The 16,618-nt window shown below is 47.9% G+C and overlaps 1 protein-coding gene across 1 annotated transcript; it reads right to left on the reverse strand.

Annotated features, from left to right (window-relative positions):
* Positions 1–3,893: 3,893 nt before the first annotated feature.
* On the reverse strand, positions 3,894–5,036 carry LOC138075729 (hemoglobin subunit zeta). Its single transcript, XM_068967696.1, has 3 exons — positions 4,942–5,036; positions 4,263–4,467; positions 3,894–4,022 (listed from the first exon to the last, which is right to left on the reverse strand). The coding sequence occupies exons 1-3, from the start codon at positions 5,034–5,036 to the stop codon at positions 3,894–3,896; spliced, it is 429 nt and encodes a 142-aa protein (XP_068823797.1).
* Positions 5,037–16,618: the final 11,582 nt, after the last annotated feature.

Here is a 16,618-nt window from a genome sequence, read left to right on the forward strand (position 1 = left end):
GGCCAGGTAACTCCCTGAAGGGTGGGAGTGGGTCATTTTCTAGGTCCCTCAGTGGTCAGAAAGAGTGTCAGAACGCTCTGCACTTATTTTCCATGGAACCCCAACATCTTCCCCAGAAGCTAAGCTAGCAGCTGGTGTAGATTTCCCAAATCTTAGAGCCTGAAGCAGCTTCTTGAGCATGGCAGCTTTCCTGGGCTTCTGTCTGGGAGGTGGTAGTTTATTTGCTGGGGCCCGATATCTATCCCAAGTGGTGTCAAAAATGAGGGTTCTTTGCTTAGGCTCCCCGTCATGTGAGGACTAGAGTTCTTTATATAGGGTCTCAGGGAAAAGGATTATTGGTTCTGACAAGACCCTGATTGGAGAGATTAGGTTTGCATTTCGAGTCCATCCAAATGTTGAAGTTCCCTGAGACCGATCAGCTCTCCAGTTGGGGCAAGCCCCCAAGAAAGTCTTGCTCCCTTTCCCACTTTTCCAGTGTTGGTGTTATTGCTGCCTTTTTCATCTGTATCCTCTGTTACTGACTTTTTTAAGTTAAAAATTTCTTTAATTATACACAAGTGCTGGGAGCCTGGTGTGCATGTATCTGCTGTGCATGTATCCTGACTTCGGGCTTTTATTCAGAAAAATATTAATTTTTCTGTCTGACAATGTCATACTCAACTCTTTTCATATTAAGACACTGAAGAACCCCCACACACACAATTCAGGGACTTCCCTAAATTGGTCCAGTGACTAAGACTCTGCACTCCCAGTTCAGGGGGCCCAGGTTTGATCTCTGATCAGGGAACTAGATCCCACATGCCACAACTAAAAACCAAATAAATAAAATAGCAAATATTTTTTGAAAATCCCAAAACGTCCACAAAAATATGAAGATCATGCAAAGAGAGACTGAAGAGTCAGGCTGAAGACTAAATGAGACGTTTGATGTTGACAAGTAAAGGCCATTCTTGGGAAGGACAGTGTGTGATGAGATCTGTGTTGATGGATTTGGACTGGTGTTAATCTCCTGACTTTGGTGGTAGTTCTCTGCCTATGCAGGTGCCCTAGAGGCTCAGGTGGTAAAGAATCCACCTGCAATTCAGGAGACCTGGGTTTGATTCTGGGCTCAGGAAGATTCCCTGGAGAAGGAAACAGCAACCCACTCCAGTATTCTGGCCTGGAGAATTCCATGGACAGAGGAGTCTGGCAAGCTACAGTCCATGGGATTACAAAGAGTTGGACATGACTCAGCAACTTTCATTTCACAATCTCGTGATTTTGGTGGTAGTTCTCTGGCTATGCAGGTAAGTGTTCTTGTTGACTTTAGGAAATCTACAGGTGTTTAGGGATGCTGAGAGTATTAAAGGGAGTCATGCCTGCATTCTACTCTCAGGTGACTCAGAAAGAAAGAGCAAGTGAAGACAAGTTGTAAACTGGGGAATCTTGATGAGTATTTAGAAGTTTATTAGCATACTTTGCAGGTTTATTATGGCAGAAAGTGAAGAGGAACTAAAGAGCCTCTTGATAAAAGTGAAAGAAGAGAGTGAAAAAGTTGGCTTAAAGCTCAACATTCAGAAAATTAAGATCATGGCATTAGGTCCCATCACTTCATGGCAAATAGAAGGGAAAACAGTGGAAACAGTGATAGACTTTATTTTTGGGGCTCCAAAATCACTGCAGATGGTGACTGCAGCCCTGAAATTAAAAGACATGTGCTCCTTGGAAGAAAAGCTATGACCAACCTAGACAGAATATTAAAAAGCAGAGACATTACTTTGCCAACAAAGGTCCATCTAGTCAAGGCTATGGTTTTTCCAGTAGTCATGTATGGATGTGAGAGTTGGACTATAAAGAAAGCTGAGCACCGAAGAATTGATGCTTTTGAACTGTGATGGTGGAGAAGACTCTTGAGAGTCCCTCAGACTGCAAGGAGATCCAACCTGTCCATCCTAAAGGAAATCAGACCTGAATATTCATTGAAAGGACTGATGTTGAAGCTGAAACTCCAATACTTTGGCCACCTTCTGCGAAGAACTGACTCATTTGAAAAGACCCTGATGCTGGGAAAGATTGAAGTTGGGAGGAGAAGGCGATGACAGAGGATGAGGCAGTTGGATGGCATCACTGACTCAATGGATATGAGTTTGAGTAAACTCTGGGAGTTGATGATGGACAGGGAGGCCTGGCGTGCTACAGTCCATGGTGTTGCAAAGAGTTGGACACGACTGAGCAACTGAACTGAACTGACTGACTGAGATATAATTCCCATGCCATCCATTCACCCACTTAAAACATAACAGTTCATTTTTAATACATTCACAGAATTGTGCAACTATTACAATTTTAGAATATTTCCATCATCCCCTGATGAAACCCCATACCCACTAGCAGTCACTCCTATTTCTCCATCTTTGTCTTATTTTTGCAGTTTTTTTTTGACAGTTTGAAAATGTTTTAGAATACAAGATTATGAACTCACAGTATCTGTGTTGTAATAACAATAAGTTACTGAATATTAGAGATTCTTTGCATAGCCAAGGTACTGTGTTCACAAGTCACTTGGAATAGTTCTTTTTTCCTGATCGTTAGATTACTACATCCTCAACCAGTTTCATGTAACTTATTTTCTTATTTTGATGTTTTTATTTTTTGCTCTTTTAAATTTTCTTTTTGATGATTTAACATGATTCAAGGTCAAGAGAGTGAAGAGAGTTAGGCTTGGAGGAGCATGCCTTCAACCCCATTCACGTTGCCATTTGTAATCATTTCCAGTTTATCTGTCCATAGTTGCTTTTTGCAAAAATACGCAAACACACACAAACAGATGAACACTTGCAAGGGCACACAGAGGTCAATGAACCACTCACATGCATGTGTGCCCACACATACTTGAATTTCCCCTCCTCATAGAAAAAAAAAATCATGCTATGCATATACCAATCTACTTTTTCATTTCTTTTTCTTTTTAACTCTGTAAATCCTGGCTATCATGTCACAATCATCATAAGAAATTGTCATTTTTTTTTTCCCTTCCCAGTTCCCTGTGGTGTGGATGTTCATGGTTTGTTCTGTCGTTGAATCGTTATGGACTATTTTCCAGACTATAGCAAACTCAGCTGCCCCAGTGGGTCTATACATCTGTGTTCTACTCCCACCCACGTTGTAGGGGGGCTGCCAGCAGAGTATGGTCAAAGTCTTGTGTTTTTGTTTATCAAGAGGGGGGCGGGGAAATGGATCCCAGTGAAATTTTTAGTGTTACTTTGCATCTCTCTTGTTATGAGCAAGGTTGAACCTCTTTCCCTTTTCCGTGTCTGATCTGTATCCCCCACTAGACTCAGCTCCACCAGTCAAGAGCTTTGCTGATTTAATTGGTCGTATTCATGGCCTAGAAAGATTCGTGGGCCTCTTATGGGCTCATAAATGATTGCTTCATGGAGCAATGAATGGGTGGATGAATGAATGAATATATTCAGCCCTCCTCTCTTACTGAAATCAGGCATAAATCAGGAAACAGTATAAATTCCAGAAGAAGAGAGTATACCATCAGAAGCCCCAGAGACAGCCAGAGGTTGCCAGCTGGGTTCCAGGGCTGCCTCCCACCCCATCCCCAAGGGGCCTAGAGGCGCCCTTTCTGCAGAAGAGAAAGTGCATTTCCCCAGGATCTGATCTGATCTCTGCCCTCAGACAGAGGGTGTCAGTGCAAAGATGCCTGCAGGCCTCCCGTGTAACCCAGGCAGGCCCTGCACCCTCCCTCCATCTCTGCCACCCCCACCCACAGTGGCCCAGTGACCACAGAGACAAAGTGGACGTTAATTCGTTTATTGGCCCTTCTCGGGGAAGGCGTGGGGTGGGGTGTGAGACTCCTTAGAGCATCCGGGGGCCCATTCCGTCCTGTGGGTCCTGCGGCGGCCTCAGCGGTACTTCTCCGTCAGGACGCCGGACACGATGGACAGGAACTTGTCCCAGGCGGCGTGCGCGTCGGCCGTGAAGTCGGCGGGGAAGTGCGAGGCCAACGTGACCAGCAGGCAGTGGGACAGGAACTGGGGAGGGAGGGAGAGCGGTCAGTGCTGTCTGCCGGGACGAAGCTCCGCCTCTGGGACCTCGTCCCGCCCCCGGGACCCCGGCCCCAGAAGCAGTCCCGCCCTGAGGCCTCGCCCCGCCCCAAACCCCGCCCATAGAGACATCACCCCGCCCCGGGACCCGCCCACAGAGACCTCCTCCCGCCCCCGGGACTCCGGGACCCCAGCCCGGAAAACGCGCCCCCGGGGCCCCGCGCCCACCTTGAAGTTGACCGGGTCCACTCGCAGCACGTAGGCGTGCAGCTCGCTCAGCTTGGACAGCGCGCTTGTCACGTTGTCAATGCTCTTGACCGCGTCGCCCACGGCGGCCACCACCTTGGAGCCGTGCGCGCGCAGCTGCGCGGAGCCCGAGTGCAGGTCGAAGTGCGGGAAGTAGGTCTTGGCCTGGGGGTAGCAGGAGAAGAGCCTGCGGGCGGGCGGGCGACTTAGTGACCGCTCTGGGTGACTCTTGGGGTAGCCGCTGCTCAGTACGGCCCGGCCACCTCACCCTGACCGCCTGTCTCCAGGTCATTCCTTCCTTCCCTCCCTGCCTCCCTCCCTCCACGTGATTGTGGGGACCCGGGTGCTGGGCCCCGAGAGACACAGGTGACCCTCAGACCGCCCCCATCACCTCCTCCTCCTGCCTCTGACCACCGAGACACTCCTCACCGGCTCATGCTCACTGACCCTCCTCACTGACCACCTCACTGACCCCACCTCACTGACCATCTTCAGTGACCCCCTCACTGACCACCTGACTGACCCCTCCTCACTGACCATCTTCAGTGACCCCCTCACTGACCACCTCACTGACCCCTCCTCACTGACCCCTCCTCACTCACTCTCCTCACTGACCTACACGGTCTCCTCCAGGCTCCACCCCAGCCCACCTGGTGCTCACCTCTCCAGGGTCTCGGTGCCAATGACGTCCGCCTGTGTGGAGATCTTGCTCCACATGGACACGATGATGGTCCTCTCAGCTCTGGTCAGAGACATGGTGGTGGTTGAGTGGGAGCTGGGCGCGCTGAGAACTGGTGTCCTGGTGCTCAGTCCCCAGGGTCCGCTTATATACGTGGAGCCAGGGTGGGGGCCACGCTGTGGTCATCGTTGGGGGAGGGGAGGGAGCCGTGGGTGTGGATCTCTTATCAGATCCAGTGACCATGGGCGGTTAGGGCCTGGTGGGCTTGGTGGGGTGAGGGGCTATCGCTCCGGCCACCCTTGCTGGGCCTGACCAGACTCCAGGGGAGATAGGGGCCCAGTCAGCCCAGGAGGTCATCCTGCATTTGCAGCCCAGTGCTGCATTTTCTTGTCCATTTCAGAATCCCAGAATGGGAGACGCCAGAGGAGTGCCCATACACTGTCCGGTTCCTGACTGGCCCGTGCCCCTGCTGGCCCCATTACTGCTGGGCTGGGCTGTGGCTGGACTCACATGACACCTCCCCCCTGCCCAATGCACACACTGGCTCTAGGATCCCTGGGTTTCCTCCAAGAAAACAATGCATGGTCTTGCCTGGTGGGAACTGGGGAGGGAGGTACTGACTGGTTTCTGAAAATCTGGGGAAGTGGCAAATAAACAGAAGAGAATCCTTCTAATATCGTGTGATTTTAGGTTCTGCAGTGTTGCTCACCAAGTCATAATTTAAACAATGTGAGGCAGATATGCCTTTCAATTTTATTTCAACCTACAATACAATTGATCTTTTTAGTATGCTGCTCGGTGAATTTTGACACATGTATAGATTTGTGTAACCTCAACCACAATCAGGACACACAGAGCTCTATCACCCCCAAAACTCCCACTGGCTGCCCTTTTGCAGTCTCATCTCCCTCTATCCCCTAAACTGACACCGCTGTACTTCTCTCTTTTTTAACAATGTCCTGTAAATGGAAATATACAGCTTGTCAACATACAGCATGTAATCTTTCAGGACTGGCTTCCTTCTTAGCGTAATATTCTTGAGATACGTGCATGTTATTGCCTGTATCAATAGTTGGTTTCCTTTTACTGCAGGATAGTACTCCGCTGTAGTAATGTTCATTTGTTCTTCCATTCAAAATGTGGGTTTTTCCCAGTTTGGGGTTATTACAAGTAAAGCTGCTGTGAACATGCTTGTGTAGGTCTTTATGTAAACATGTATTTTTATTTCTCTGGGATAATACCATATCTAGGAGTAGGACTGTGCTAAGTGTATGTTTAACTTGGTAGGAAACTGCTAATCCGTTTTCCATAGTGGCTTTACCATTTTGCATTCCACCCAGCAACGAAGAGAAGTCCTAGGTGCTGTGTGTCTTTGTTAGCACTTCCACACGTTGGTTGTTCTGATGTTGTGGGGCCATACGGCACACTGGCTTCAGTCTGCATTTCCTTGACACCCAGTGATGTGGAGTGTCTTCTCACACTCTTGTTTGCCACCCAGGTTTTCTCTTCGCTGAAATATCTCTTCTCCTGGTATTTTGACCATTTTAAAATTGGGTTGTTTGTCTTCTTACTGTTGAATTTTGAGAGTTTGTATGTATTCTGGATGCAATCATTTGTCAGATATGCACTTTGCAAATATTTCCTTCTAGTTTGTAGCTTGTCATTTCATGCTCTTAATAGTATCATTTGCAGAGCCAGAGTTTTATTTTTTGATGAAGTCTAATTTATCAAGTTTTTCTTTTAGGACTCATGTTTTTAGAGTCATGCCTGAGAATTGTTTGCCTAATCCCAAGTCACAAAGCCTTTATCTAAGTGTTTTCATCTAAGACTTTTTTCTAAGTGTTTCAGAGTTTATGTTTTACACTTAGGTCTGTGATCTATTTTGAGATCATTTTTGTTCGAGGTATGAGGCTTAGGTCCTGGGTTGTTTGTATTTTCTCTTTACCTATGAGTGTCCAATTTATCCAGTACCTTTTGTTGAAAACACTATACTTTCTCTATTGAACTGCCTTCTCTAACTTATTTGTAAACGATTAATTGCACATATTTCTGCACATCTATTTCTCTACTCTTTCTTTTATTCCACTGACCTATGTGTCTATCCTTCACCAAAATCACACAGGCTTTATTACTATAGCTATATGTCATGTCTAAAACTTAGATAGTCTCCCAAGAATGAGAGAAAACATTTGCAAATCATATATCGGATCAGGGACTGATCCAAAATATAAAAAAATCTTACAAGTCAAGAAGAGACAGCTAACTGAAAACTGGGCAAAGTAATAGCTATTCCTCTAAAGAAATCATAAAATGTGCAATAAACATGTGAAAAGGTGCTCAGCATCATTACTCATTAGGGAAATGCAAATCAAAACCAAAAAAGATAGCGCATCATACTCATTAAGATGGCTGTAATCAAAACCCTCAGCCTGAACTCTAATCCTAACCTTACCTACAGCTTATAGAATGGCTCTCTTTAAAAGACAAAATGACAAGTGTTGGTAAGGAGACGGAGAAATTAGAATCGTTAGACTGCTGATGGGAATGTAAAATGGTGCAGCCACTATGGAAGACAGCCTGGCAGTTCCTCAAAAGGTTAAACAGAGTTCCCATATGACTCAGCAATTCCTTTCCATAGTACGCACCCAATAAAATACATCCATTTGAAAACTTGTACTGTGTTCATAGCACCACTATTCATAACAGCCAAAAAGTGCAAACAACCCAAATGCCCTTCAAGTGATGAATAGGTGAATCAAATATGGTATATAATCTAGACAGCGGAGTAGTATCCAGTGGTAAAAAGGAAGAAAGTACTGATACCTGAATGAATCTTGAAAAAATTCATATTGTATGATTCCATTTACATAAATGTCAAGAACAGGCAAGTCCTTAGAGACAGATAGTAGATTAGGGAACTTGCCTAAGTGGTTAACTTGTCCAGTGGTTAAGAATGCTCCTGCCAATGCAAGGGACATGGGTTCAGTCCCTGGCCTGGGAAGATTCCACACGCTGAGGGGCAACTAAGCCTGGGCACCACAACTCCTGAGCCTAACACTCCAGAGCCTGAGGGCTGGGACTACTGAAGCCCAGCTGCCTAGAGCCTGTGCTCCACAAGAAGCCACCACGCGAGAGATCCATGCACCCCAACTAGAGAGTAGCCCCTGCTTGCTGCAACTAGAGAAAGCCTGTGTGCCGCAGTGAAGACTCAGCACAGCCAGAAATAAACTGATAAAACTTGAAAAAGAGAAGAGTAGATTAGGTTGTCTGGAGCCAGGGTAGTTGGGGGGGTCTGTGACTGTTAATGGGGCTGGGGGTTCTTTCGAGGTAATGAAAAGTTTCTAAAATTGTGGTGATGGTCACATAACTCTCTGAATAGACAAAACCCCACTGAATTAGACACTTGATTTTTTTTTCTTTTTTTTTTGGTCTGCCCTGCATGGTATTTGGGATCTTAGTTCCTTGATCAGGTATCACACCTGTGCTTGCTGCAGTGGAAGTGCAGAGTCTGAACCACTGGGAAGTCCCAAGTTGCACACTTAAAATGGCAGGATGTATGGTATGTGAATTTTATCTCAATGAAGGTGTAAAAAGATTGGGTGATGTCATTCCTCCATCATTATTTTTCTTTTCCAAAACGATTTTGGCGACTCTGGTTCCTTTGCCTTTCCATGTGAATCTTTGTTTGTTGTTCAGTTGCTCAGTTGTGTCTGATTCTTTGTGAACCCATGGACTGCAACACACCAGCCTTCCATGTCCTTCATTATCTTCTGGAGCTTACTCAAACTCATGTCATCGAGTCGGTGATGCCATCCAACCACCTCATCCTCTGTCGTCCCCTTCTCCTCCTGACCTCAATCTTTCCTAGCATCAGGGTCTTTTCCAATGAGTCGGCTGTTTACATCAAGTGGAAAAAGTAATGGAGTTTCTGCTAGCATCAGTCCTTCCAATGAATATTCAGGGTTGATTTCCTTTAGGATTGACTGGTTGGATCTCCTTGCAGTCCAAGGGACTCTCAAGAGTCTTCTCCAGCGCCACAGTCGAAAGCATGAATCCTTCACACTCAGTCTTCTTCATGGTCCAACTCTCACATCCGTACATGACCACTGGAAAAACCATAGCTTTGACTAGACGAACCTTTGTTGGCTAAGTGATGTCTCTGCTTTTTGAATTTCAGAGTTAGTCAAAGAATTACTTGCACAAAAGCCTAGGAGTTTTTCAGAATGGAGGTAAATGTTTCCTGCATGGAGAGTTCTGATCACAGATATTTTGCTAAACTATTCTTAGAGAAAATTGTGAGGCTTAGACAAGCCCTCAGATTGGAAAACATGTGCGCAAGAATAAACAAGTGTTGAGCACCTTCTGTGCTTGGAGTGTTACTGTGCTATGAGGCTTGGTTCTTCAACACCTGAGACCAGGCTGATGAGACTGTGGAGGTCTGAGGGCAGGTGCTGCCTCCCGTGGTGCCTCTCTGGGGCTGAGCAGAGAGGGCGGGGATCTCCCGGGGCTATCAGTGCCTGTCTGTGGCCTGGAGGCTGAGTCTGTCTTCCTGGAAGCCCCTTTCAGGTCTCCCCTTATGTTTCACAGCTGTGCCCTCTTCTCATGTGACAGGGTCTCCCTCTCCCAGGGTGTGCCCACCCTCTGCTGGCTGTGCACTCGTGGTCACCTCTCCTGGCCGTGCTCTGCCTCTGGGCCCAGGTGTTCACAAGGTGTGTGACTTTGCCTTTCTGAGCTCACCCCAGAACTGACGATCCCAGCCCTCCCTGCTTACCCCTGCTTCAGGAGACTCCAGCCACTGCCCGCATCTAGGCCTGCAGTCAGGGTGCGCGAGTCTGATCCTGAGGCTTCAGCTCCCCAGAAAGAAGAGGAGGAAGGGAGACAGACAGGGACAGATGGACAGACTGGCAGAGAAAACAGACTGAGCCAGGGAGACAGAGTGGGCTGAGGAACAGTGGAAGTTCAGGCAGAAGGAGGGAGTCTGGAGGTCCTGGGTGAGGGTGGAGCTGACCTGCTGGACAAGGTAGGGGAGGCACACTGGGGCCTCAGTGAGCGATGCGCCCTGGACAAGGCCCCCAGCTACAGTGTCTGGGGTCTTGTCCAGGAGGCAGTGTGGGGGGTGAGGAGTGTGGACTCCCGGCCTCCCGCCGTGGGGCCGGTCCTCACTCCCCTCTTGGCAGCACCTCCCCCATCCTTGGCTTTCACAGGACAGAGAGTTACAGGAAGCCACTTTGATTCTGAAACTTCCAAGGTCTGCAAAGCATTGGTGTGGGCAGGCATCTTTTTTTTTTTTTTTTTTACTTTTTTTTCGTTGTAAAATACAGCACAAGATTACGTCACAGCGTAATAAAATATTATGTCACATACTGAGCATCCCAGTCCTCCCCAAAGGTGACCCCAACCTACTTTCTTGGTTTACAGTGAGCTTTTACTACACACTTATGTGTCCTTGGACTTCCCTGTGGCTCAGATGGTAAAGAATCGGCCTGCGACGCAGGAGACCTGGGTTCTATCCCTGGGTCGGGATGATCCCCTGGAGAAGGAAATGGCTACTCACTCCAGTACTCTTTCCTGGAGAATTCCACAGACATAGGACCTTGGTGGGCTACAGTCCAGGGGGTTGCAGAGAGTCGGACACGACTGAGCAACTCACACTACTACTACTGTGTGTCCTTAGGCGCTTTAGTTGGTGTTGCCTGCCTTTGGCTTTTAGGTCCATGAAACAGTGTAGTGGGTCATCTCCTGTCACCCACGTTTGTGACATGCCCGAGGTGCTGTGGGCATCGATTGTCATCGCCGTGTTGTGTTTCCCGGTAGGGACATATCACAAGTTACCCAGGGTAACAGGGATGGACATTTGGGCTGTTTAGTGGCTGTTGTGAGTCCCCAGGATGGATGCTGCTGGGTCCAGGGCATGGAGTTCTCGGCTTCCGCAGTTAATGGCAGGTGTTTTCTGGAGCGATTGTACCGCCTGGCACTCACCTAGTGATGTGTGAGTTCCTCTTGCTCCACACCCTCCTAAAAGCTTGTCACATCGGTCTGGTTGGAGGTGGGGTCTCAGGGTTCACCTTTTCTGCTGGGTGTATGCTAGCTTCTCACGTGGTCTTAATTTGCACCTTCCTGACACTGCTGAGCTAGGTCCCTGTTCACAGAGCTGCTGTCCTTTGCCTTGCATTTGCACTTCCTTTTTTTGTTGAAGTTTCCAAGTCATGGCCATTTTTCTAGTGTGCTGCCGGTCTTATTGATTTATAGGAAATTTAAAGAGATTCTAGGTAGGGACTTCCCTGGTGGTCCCATGGTTAGGAGTCACCTGCCAATGCAGGGGCTATGGTATGATCCCTGGTCTGGGACGATCCCACATGCGGAGGCGCAGCTGAACCTGAACGGCACAGTGCAACTACTGAGCCAGCACGCCCAGAGGCTGTGCTTGGCAACAAGAGAAGCCACAGCGGTGAGAAGCCTGCGTGTTGCAACCAGAGAGTAGCCCCCCACTCGCCACAACGAGAGAAAGTTGGCGTGCAGCAACGGAGACCCAGCGCAGCCATAAATAAATAATTAATTTTTTAAAGTACTGCTGCAGATGGTGATTGCAGCCATGAAATTAAAAGACGCTTACTCCTTGGAAGAAAAGTTATGACCAACCTAGACAGCATATTCAAAAGCAGAGACATTACTTTGCCGACTAAGGTCCATCTAGTCAAGGCTATGGTTTTTCCTGTGGTCATGTATGGATGTGAGAGTTGGACTGTGAAGAAGGCTGAGCACCGAAGAATTGATGCTTTTGAACTGTGGTGTTGGAGAAGACTCTTGAGAGTCCCTTGGACTGCAAGGGAGCCAACCAGTCCATTCTGAAGGAGATCAGCCCTGGGATTTCTTTGGAAGGAATGATGCTAAAGCTGAAACTCCAGTACTTTGGCCACCTCATGCGAAGAGTTGACTCATTGGAAAAGAGTCTGATGCTGGGAGGGATTGGGGGCAGGAGGAGAAGGGGACGACTGAGGATGAGATGGCTGGATGGCATCACGGACTCGATGGACGCAAGTCTGAGTGAACTCCGGGAGTTGGTGATGGACAGGGAGGCTTGGCGTGCTGCGATTCATGGGGTCACAAAGAGTCGGACACGACCGAGCAACTGAACTGAACTGAACTGAATGGACAGGGAGGCCTGGCATGTTGCATTCGTGGGGTCGCAAAGAGTCGGACATGACTGAGCTACTGAACTGTACTGAATACTTACAAAAGTATTCTGGATGTAAGTTCTTTGTCAGTTTCATATATTGTATCTCCCCCAGGTCTGTACTTTGCCTGCACGCTCTTACTGCTGTTTTTGGTTGAGCAGAAATTTATAATTTTAATGCAGTCAAATTAAGTGATGTTTAAAAATTCAGTTTAAAAATGTACCTTTCTATAGGTAACAGCCAAAAGGTGGGAGCAACATGAATATCCATCCATGGATGAATGGATCAACAAATGATGGTATTTCCATACAGTGAGATATTTACTAAACAAACATGAAAATGAAGCTGAGAAAGGTTTAGGGCAGGAGAAAAGGACAATAGAGGATAAGATGATTAGATGGGATCACCGACTCAATTGACATGAGTTTGAGCGATCTCTGGGAGATGAAGGATAGGAAAGCCTGGCATGCTGCAGTCCATGGGGTCGCAAAGAGTCGGATGCAACCGAGTGACTGAAAACAATGTAAAGATGAAGCACTGACAGAACATGGATGAACCTTGAGAGTATTACGCCAAGTGACGGAGCTAGACATGAAAAGCCATATACTGTGTCACTCCCCTTATATGAAGGGTCCAGAACAGGCAAACCCAGAGACAGAAAGTGGATGAGTGTGTGCCAAGGGCTGGGGGCGGGGATGGGGAGGATGGGATGATGCAAATATTCTGTAACTAGTGTGACCTTGGTTGCACTCATTATAAGTATATGAAATGCTGTGGAATTAACTTCACTTTCAAATGGTTAATTTTGTGTTATGCAAATTTTCCCTCAAATTTTTGAGAAGTGGAATAAGCATTGTGCTGAAGGCTGAGGTGAAGTGAACCTTCTGCATTACTCTTCTAGGAACTTTGCCATTTGGTCCTTCGAGCTGGCCACAGTCCAGCTTGGATTGCTTTTGTGTGGAGTGAGGTGAGGCCTGTGGACCGGCTTTGACTGGTGTGAACTGCGTGTTCCCTAAGTCCTGGGCATGGTGTGGGCTGGGTACTCTCATGTCGGGTGTTTGCCCCTCACAGCTCTGTGAGAGAAGTTTTATTTTTCAAGATGACATGTTTTAAGATAAGGAAACACAGGCTCGGGAAGGTTACATGTTCACAGTTTCCGTGGAGGCGGAGCCCCAGTGGGCAGAAGAGACAGGTTTGCTGCGTGCGAGGCCTTCTGTCTCTGGGCCTTGCTCTCCCACCTGAAACAAGAGGGGCTGGGCCTGTGCAGGGCCTCAGGGCCCTGAGACCTGCTGGCCTCTGGGCTGAATTTCAAGTGCCAGGCTTGTTCTAGCTTGTGTACTGGGGCTGAGCTCAGAGGGGCCGTGGTGTCAGCAGAAGATTGAGCCAGGGGTCTGCAAATGCTTCCTCCCCGCCTCCCCCAACCGAGAGCAACCCCTGGCTGACCCTGGGCAGGATGAGCTCCCTTGATAGCCCTGGTTTCACTGTTTTAACCTTGAGCGGGTCCCCCACCTCACTCTCAGGACGGACGAGCTGCTGCTGTGTGACCTCAGCGCACAGCAGTGTGAGTTCAAGATTACTGTTGCTCTGTTGTAGGTGAAGGATTTTCTTGGGCAGATACCCTGCGGTGGGGACGGTGGAGAGACCACATCGGTCTGAGATAGGGTTTGTGAGCCCCGCCTGGTGCTCGACCATTGATGGTGGCTCTATCGGGGCCAGACCGAGTGGCAGGACCGATAAGGCCTAGCCGTCCAAGGAGCCTCCTGGCCCTGCCCTGGGTTAGGATCCGGTGCTTTCACTGCTGTGGCTCAGGTTCAGTCCCTGGTCAGGAAACTGAGATCCCACAAGCTACAAGGCATGGCTTCCCCTCAGAAAAGACAAAGAAAATGAGGACTTGGAGATGTGGGGTGCTGGCAGGGAGGCGTCTGAGGGCACATCCTGCAGGGAGCAGAGGCCGAGCCTGGGCCCGACGCTGCCCAGGAGGCTGCTAGTTCCCACTGTGCTTCCTGTCGGGGAACCAGAGTCCAAAGTGGGGCCACCTACCCTCAGTCTTTCTGCTGCCGGCAGCTGGCTGGCTGGCCCAGGGAGTGACCCTAACAGCCCAGGGAGGCAGACAGACATGGACACTGAGGTGCCATTGGGGAGGGTGCTGTGGAATTCAGACCCCCCCACTCCTTTCAGTCCAGCCTGAGAGAGTCCTGCATCTGAGCCTCGGGGAGGGATGTGTCCTGGTGAACTCCCTTCACCATTCATGGATACCAGTGCTTGTTACAATGAAAAGTCATGAGCCACACAGCCAGAATATACACACTGAATGCTCTGGGGAAGGTTCCTAGCATGAAGTGGGCCCTGAGAGGGTAATATAGGAATAGTGGTTTCTCCACTTTTGGGCCTTCCCCCAGCCCAAGCACAGCCAGTTTTGGGGTCATAGCCCCATCCCGTGGGGCAACAGCATGTCCAGGGAAGTCAGAGGAAAGAGACCTGAGCCAGAGTCCTGGCTTTCACGTCTGGGTGCCCGCAGATTCCCAACGTCTGGCAGGGAGGCCCCATCCATACAGCTCTCCCAGCCTTACCTCTTGCTCCTGTGTCCTTATTTCCATTCCGAGGACATTCATGGGAACTGGGGGAGAACTCAGAAACCTTTTGATGATACATAAAATCAGTATATTCTAGGGACTTCCCTGGTGGCCCAGTGGTTAAGAATCTGCCTTGCAATGCGGGGGGCATGGGTTTGGTCCTGCTGTGGAGTAACTTAGCCTGTGTGCTGCACCTACAGAAGTCCAGGCACGGCAATGAAGATCCTGCATGCTGCAACTAAGACCGGACACAGGCAAATAAATAAATACAATATTAAAAAAAATCAATATATTCTAGACTGGCAAAAGGGCTTGCAGAATCTGTAACAGGTTAGCTGTGGTGGTGGTCTAGTCTCTAAATCGTGTCTGACTCTTGCAACCCCCATGGACTGTAGCCTGTCAGGGTCCTCTGTCCATGGGATTCTCCAGGCAAGAATATTGAAGTGGGTAGCCATTTCCTTCTCCAGAGGATCTTCCTGACCCAGGGATCGAACCTGGTTTCCTGCACTGCAGACAGATTATTTACCCACTGAGCTACGAGGGAAGACCCATTTGTGTTATTACCCTTATTCTACATAGAACATGAGGCCCTGTATGGAAGAAATGTCTCTTTCCTTATCCGTAATATCTATAGCATTTTTAAGGCTGTGGATATAAAAGTATTTCACCAAAGAAAGATCCCATAAACAAAGGATAAACAGGGGCTTCCCTAGTGGTCCAGTGGTTAAGAATCCATGCAATGGAGGGGACACCGGTTTGATCCCTGGTCCCAGATGATGCAGAGCAACTAAGCCCGTGTACTGCACCGACTGCACCTGCACTCCAGGGTCCTTGAGCCACAACTACTGAGGCCCATGCGTCCTAGAGGCCGTGCTCTGCAACAAGAGAAGCCACCGTGATGAGAAGCCCACATGCCGCAACTAGAGAAAAGCCCGCACGCAACAATAAAGACCCAATTGCAGCCAAAAATATAAATAAGAAAGGTTTTATTTTTTTAATTTATTTTTTAACAGGCATTTTAAATGTTTAATATTGGACTAATACAATAACAAAACTGACCTGTGAAATTTTGAACATTGTTGTTCTGGATACAAAAGGTCTAATTTAGTTTAAATAAGATCTGAAACACCTTTATGAAACTTATTTTGCTCAATGGGTATGATATTAAAGTTATATATATATGGAAGTGAAGTGAAAGCTACTCAGCTGCTCTTTTTGACCCCATGAACTGTAGCCCACCTGGCTCCTCTATCCATGACGATTTCCCAAGCAAGAATAGAATACTAGAGTGGGTTGCTGTTTCCTTCTCCAAGAAAGGTTTTAAAAAGGACAAACAACACAAAAGGAAACATGAAGGCACTTCTTAGGCTCTGGCAAATAATCAAGCAATACAGGTAATTCTGTTCCTCAGTAATACAAAAATGTAACATGAGACATTATTTTCCTTTTTTGACATTTTTTTGGGGATTAAAAAAAGTCAATGCTATGCAGTCCTGGGCAGGGCAATATGTTTGTGGGGAACATCTGAGACATTTCAGAGATATGTACCCATTACCCTGGGAGATTCAACCCATGAATATGTTCTGCAAAATACACATTTGTGTTACCCTCAGTGAAAGAGGTTACTTTGGCAATGAAAATGCCAAAGTTCCATTCCTGGAACTTCCTTGGTAGTCCACTGGTTAGGAATCTGCCATGCAATGCAAGGGACTTGGGTTCAATTCCTGGTCAGGCAACTGAGATTCCACATGCTTTGGAGCAACAGAGCCTGCATGCAGCAATGGCTGAGCTCACCTGCCATGACTGAAGAGAGTCCGCGTGCCACAAGGGGAGATCTTGCCTAATGCAGTGAAGGTTCTGCATGCAGCAACTAGGACCCAACACACACAACTAGATAAATAAAAGAAAACG

Source organism: Capricornis sumatraensis, chromosome 3, assembly GCF_032405125.1.
Source record: "Capricornis sumatraensis isolate serow.1 chromosome 3, serow.2, whole genome shotgun sequence".
Classification (NCBI taxonomy): Eukaryota; Metazoa; Chordata; class Mammalia; order Artiodactyla; family Bovidae; genus Capricornis; species Capricornis sumatraensis.

Coding starts and splice junctions, on each gene's coding strand:
- LOC138075729 (XM_068967696.1), bottom strand. CDS start 5,036: ATGTCTCTGACCAGAGCTGAGAGGACCATCATCGTGTCCATGTGGAGC. Junction 4,468..4,941: donor GGCACCGAGACCCTGGAGAG/GTGAGCACCAGG, acceptor GCCCGCCCGCAG/GCTCTTCTCCTGCTACCCCC. Junction 4,023..4,262: donor TGGACCCGGTCAACTTCAAG/GTGGGCGCGGGG, acceptor CTCCCTCCCCAG/TTCCTGTCCCACTGCCTGCT.